Source organism: Daucus carota, chromosome 9 (genome assembly GCF_001625215.2).
Source record: "Daucus carota subsp. sativus chromosome 9, DH1 v3.0, whole genome shotgun sequence".
Taxonomy (NCBI): Eukaryota; Viridiplantae; Streptophyta; class Magnoliopsida; order Apiales; family Apiaceae; genus Daucus; species Daucus carota.
Window position 1 is genome coordinate 16,671,127 of NC_030389.2, and position 5,225 is coordinate 16,676,351.

The 5,225-nt window shown below is 43.2% G+C and overlaps 1 protein-coding gene across 1 annotated transcript; it reads left to right on the top strand.

Annotated features, from left to right (window-relative positions):
• The first annotated feature begins 719 nt into the window (after positions 1–719).
• LOC135149443 (uncharacterized) lies at positions 720–1,586 on the top strand. The gene has a single exon (XM_064085171.1). It carries the CDS (start codon positions 720–722, stop codon positions 1,584–1,586), a length of 867 nt encoding a protein of 288 aa, XP_063941241.1.
• The last annotated feature ends 3,639 nt before the right edge of the window (positions 1,587–5,225 follow it).

A 5,225-nucleotide genomic window follows, 5' to 3' on the forward strand; every position in this document is an offset into this window, starting at 1 on the left:
TAATAATAAAATAGAATTAACTGAAATTTCTATTTCGTATTTTTTTTTGCTATAGTAATCATTATGCTAATTGATATTAATATTGGGATTCTCAATAATTCTAAATATATCTTTATACGCTCAATTTTTTTTTAATCATTACCCGTGCCTGGCTATAATAAATAATAAGGTCTCGCACAACTTTCGAATAACTACATATACCAATAAATAGAGAAAAAAATAAAATAGTTTGCATAACTTAATAAGTTATAAAATGATAATCATCCGTACTTGAATTTCGTGGTCGTTACACATTTCTTGAGAATAATGGCCTATCTATGAATGATTTTGTCAAATTTCAGTCTTCTAAATATGCTAGAAATGTTGATGATTTGGGGTTTGTTAAGTCTAGCTCGTTGGAGTCTTTAAAAAATAGTTTTGAGGTTTAAAATGGGGTTCTTCGAATCTACCTAATTCTGAGTCCACCAGTTGTGAGGACTCGAGTATTCCTAGACTTACTTGGTCTAAGATTGTTAATAATGGAGCTAATGCTGAGCAGTTTGATGATGGGTTTAAAGATGCTCCTAGGAAGATTTCTTTAAAGGGGACGGTACGGCCAATCTTGAGTTGCCACACTCATTTCTAGTTGAGGCTCGAAAACAATGGTCTTCTAGCTGCATTGGTCACTTTGTTGGGGCTAGTTTACAATTTAAATATGTTAAAGAGCAGGCTTTGAAGCTATGGACCAACAGTGGTCTCAAAAATGTTTACTACAACTCAAAAGGATACTACACCTTTCGGTTGATGCTGTGGAGGATATGAAGAAGGTCTTGGCTCTTAACTCTGTCCAAATTGGGGGTAAACGCCTATACCTTGCACCTTGGACTGATGGAGCAAATTTTCAGAAAAATGTGATTAAAAAAGTCTCCACTTGGGTGAAACTTGTTGATGTTCCACACTCTTATTGGACAAGGGAGGGTCTCAAGCACATTGCTAGTGCTGTGGGAGTCCCAGTTAGTCTTGATAAGCAAACTGCCACACTGAATCCTATGAAGTATGCTGGGGTTCTTGTAGAAATCACTTATGATTGTTCCTATCCAAAGGCAGTTTGGGTCCCTGTTATTGATGAGGATACGGGTGAAGTGGTCAAAGTTAGGGTGGGCATCGACTATAGTTCGGTCCCACAGTCTTGTTCCTACTGTAAAGCTTTTGGGCATTTTGACTCAAGATGTGAAAAGAACCCCTCCTATGTGAAGCCCCCCACCAAGGAAAAGGCTCCAGTAAAGAAAGGGAAAGAAAAAGCTGAGTTTATGGGTTGTCCTGTGGAGAATGATCCTACTGTGAACCCCACCCCTGTTCAACCTGTCACCAACCCAACCACCCCCAACCCTGATGTTGTTGGCACCTCTAACAAGTTTTCTGTTCTTGAAGAAGGAGAAATTGTGTCCTTAGCTGAAACTGAGGTTGTTGGAACTGATTCTGAGCCTGTCTCTGTTAATCCAATGAAGGGAATACTATGCCCCATAGTGTCCCTGAAGTGCCCGTGGAATGCCCTGCTAATGCGTCTGTGGTTGATGCGCCTGTTAATGCGCCAGATGCGCCCGTAGTGCGCTCTAGTGATGTTGAGCTCCAAGATGCGCCTGTTGCGCCCTTGGGATGCTCTGGTGATGCTCCAGTTGAGATGGAAGTTGATCAGGGGTTCATTGAGGTTGTTTGTGCCTTGCCAGCTTCTAACACACCTCCAATCTGTCCTCAAGCCACTGTTTCTGAATCCTCCAAGAACAAGAGAAAGAAGAGCAAAGGTAAGGGTCAAAATGGACCCTTTTTTACTGAATCTCCCCAAGTGTCTCCATCTTTGGCCTCTCCAAGCAAGAGAGGAAAGAATGTTGATGAAGATGGTTTCACTCATATTGAAAACAAAAGAAGCCTACGGTCACGGGGTAAGGTGACTATCTTAAACCTTTCTTAATGAATTGTGCCACTTGGAATGTAAGGGGTCTTAATAAGCGGTCTCATCAAAAAGAGGCCCTTCATTTTGTTGATTCTAATCATCTTAGCTTTGTTGGTTTTATGGAAACTAAAGTTAAAGTTCAAAATATGTCCAAGGTTGTAAATAGAATTAAACGAAACTTGTCTTGGGTTTCTAAGCATGCTGATCATTATAATGGTCGTATTATTATTGGTTGGGATGCTGCTATTTGGACTGTTTCTGTTCTAAACTCCAGCCCTCAACATGTTACTTGTCGTGCGTTATTTAAAGAGAACAATTCTAGCTTTGTCATTTCGTTTATCTATGCTTTTAATGATGGATGTGATCGTGTACCTCGGTGGAATTTTATTTCCTCTTATTCTGTGGGTGAATCCTGGTGCCTGGCTGGGGATTTTAATACTGTGTTGAGCATTTCTGAAATTCTGGGGGTCGTGAGCACTGGACACCCGAGATGCAAGCTTTTAAAGACTGTGTGGCTGATGCTGGTCTCACTTGTCTTCGAACCATTGGGGATACTTTTACCTGGACAAACAGAAGGGAGAATGACTTGGTGTTGAAAAGATTAGACAGGGTCCTTGTTAATGACTCTTGGCTTCTGAACTTCGCCTCGAGTCAAGTGGTAGTCCATAATAGAGGCATTATGGATCATCATGCTCTAGTCATCACTGTCTGTGATTCTGTGCGCAGGGTTCACAAGATTTTCCAGTTTTTTAACTATATGATCAGCCTTGATGGTTTTCTTGATTGCGTGGCCAGGGCTTGGGACACTCTGCTTTATGGGATCCGCTTGCTGTTTTTTGGAGAAAACTTAAACTTGTTCGAGCTAATCTGGTGATTTTGAATAGGGAGCATGGGGATGTTCGTTCTGTTGTCCAGCAGTGCCGCACACCCCTTGCCTTCGTTCAAAATTCTGTGACCCTTGATAGGGGAAATACATCTCTGTTGCATGCTGAGGACTCTGCCATCTCTGCCCTCAACACTGCTCTTGATCATGAGGAGGAGCTCTACAAACAAAAGTCTAGATGTAAATGGTTGAAATTGGGAGACTCGAATACCAAGTTCTTCTTTGGCCAAACTCGTACCAACTGGAATACCAACAAGATCCTTTCAATTCTCAATCAGAATGGTGACCTTGTCCATGGTCACGATGCTGTAGCGAGTGTGGCTGTTAATCATTTCCAAGGTCATCTTGGTTCTGCTGGGGAACGAGTTGCTTTGGATTGGGAGAACTTATCTTGCCCTCTTCTCCCCTTGGACACTCATGAAGCACTTGTTGCTCCTGTTACGGATGACTTGATCCTCCAAACTCTTAAGTCGCTTAAACCTGGCAAGGCACCGGGTCCTGATGGGTTTAATCGTGAGTTCTTTCTTGCGACTTGGTCAATCTTTGGTCGCGACTTTTGCAAAGCGGTCCGGAGTTTTTTTGAGGGTGACCCCATGCACCTTGGGGTGAATTCTACTCTTATTGCACTGGTTCCTAAAACTCGGTCGCCCACCTGTATGAAAGACTTTCGTCCGATTGCTCTATGTTCTACTATCTATAAGTGCATCTCGAAGATTATTGCTTGTAGACTCAAGTGTGTTATGCCTGGAATAATTGATAAGGCACAATCTGCTTTCGTCCCTGGTCGCCAGATTAGTGATAACATTCTTCTTGCCCAGGAGCTCTTTAGGGGGTATGGTCGAGAAACTGGACTCCCAAAATGTGCCTTAAAACTCGACCTCAACAAGGCTTTCGATTCAATTAATTGGGATTTTTTGCTGGACTGCCTTCATTATATGAACTTCCCATCCAGATTCATTACCTGGATAAAAGGATGTGTTTGCACCACTTGCTTCTCTGTCAAGCTTAATGGGGCCAGTGTGGGGTTCTTCAAGGGTGCAAAGGGGCTTAGACAGGGTGACCCCATCTCGCCTTACCTCTTCACCCTCGCAATGAATGTGTTCTCTTCTATTCTCAATCAGGTTCCAACTGGTTTTCAGTATCATTGGAAGTGCAAAGAACTCAAGCTCACACACTTGTTCTTTGCTGATGATGTACTCATTTTCTTGAGGGGCGACAGGGTGTCGATTGGGCACATCATAGACTCTCTTGCTAAATTTTCTCGGGTTAGTGGCCTTACTGCCAATCTTTTGAAGAGTACTTGCTTTCTTAATAATTGTGATGCTCTGTTGACCTCTTGGTTTGATCATACTTATGCTATTCCTCATGGCACTTTACCTGTGCGCTTCCTTGGTGTGCCCCTTATCACAAAGCAACTCTGTGTTAACGACTGCATGCCCTTAATTGAAAAATTAACTGCTCGCATTGATGACTGGACGAATATTTTGCTCTCTATTGCTGGAAGGGTCCAACTTATAAAGTCTGTCCTTCTTGCCATGATTTCATTTTGGACACGCCACTTCATTCTCCCCAAGGGTGTTCATCACACTATTCGGTCCATACTCACCCGGTTCTTGTGGAAAGGTTCTTTGGTTGTTGGTGGAGCCAAAGTTGCCTGGGTGGATCTCTGTCTACCTAAAGAGGAGGGTGGGCTTGGTATCCCCAACCCGGCTACATGGAATGAAGCACAGATTCTCTCCCATCTTTGGAAAATTGTGAATAAAGATTGCTCTTCTCTTTGGGTTAACTGGGTTATTCACTCTGTGGTCAAACAGAAGTCCTTCTGGTTACTCCCCACCCCAACTGACTGCTCCTGGATTTGGCGTAAGCTTTTATCACTACGTGACTCAGCTAAAGCTCACATCAGATTCATAATTGGTAACGGAGCCTCAACTTTACTCTGGCTTGACCCCTGGTATAACTCGACTACTATTGCCACATGCTCTACGGATCCAATTATTTCACACCTGGGCTCCTCTCCCCAAGCCTTGGTTTCTGATTGGATCTCTCATGGTCACTGGGCGATCCCGGAACCTGTCTCTAGCCAGCGTCGAAGTGGGACTCGATTTAGTAATTGGTTGACAACCTTCTCCTACCCCACCGTGTCTACCAGCTCTGATGTTCTCCTTTGGGATTCTGTCTCTGGACATAATGTTACTGTGCATTCTATTTGGGACTCAATTCGATTACGTGGTAGTGGGGTTCCTTGGTACTCTACTGTTTGGTTCAAACAGGGGGTTTCTCGCTACCAACTTCATTCTTGGCTTGTCTGTAAGGAACGTCTTAGAACCTTGGACAGACTTGACCACTGGGACCTTACGACCACTTTGCAGTGCTATCTTTGTATTGGTGGAGTGGAATCTCACTCCCATC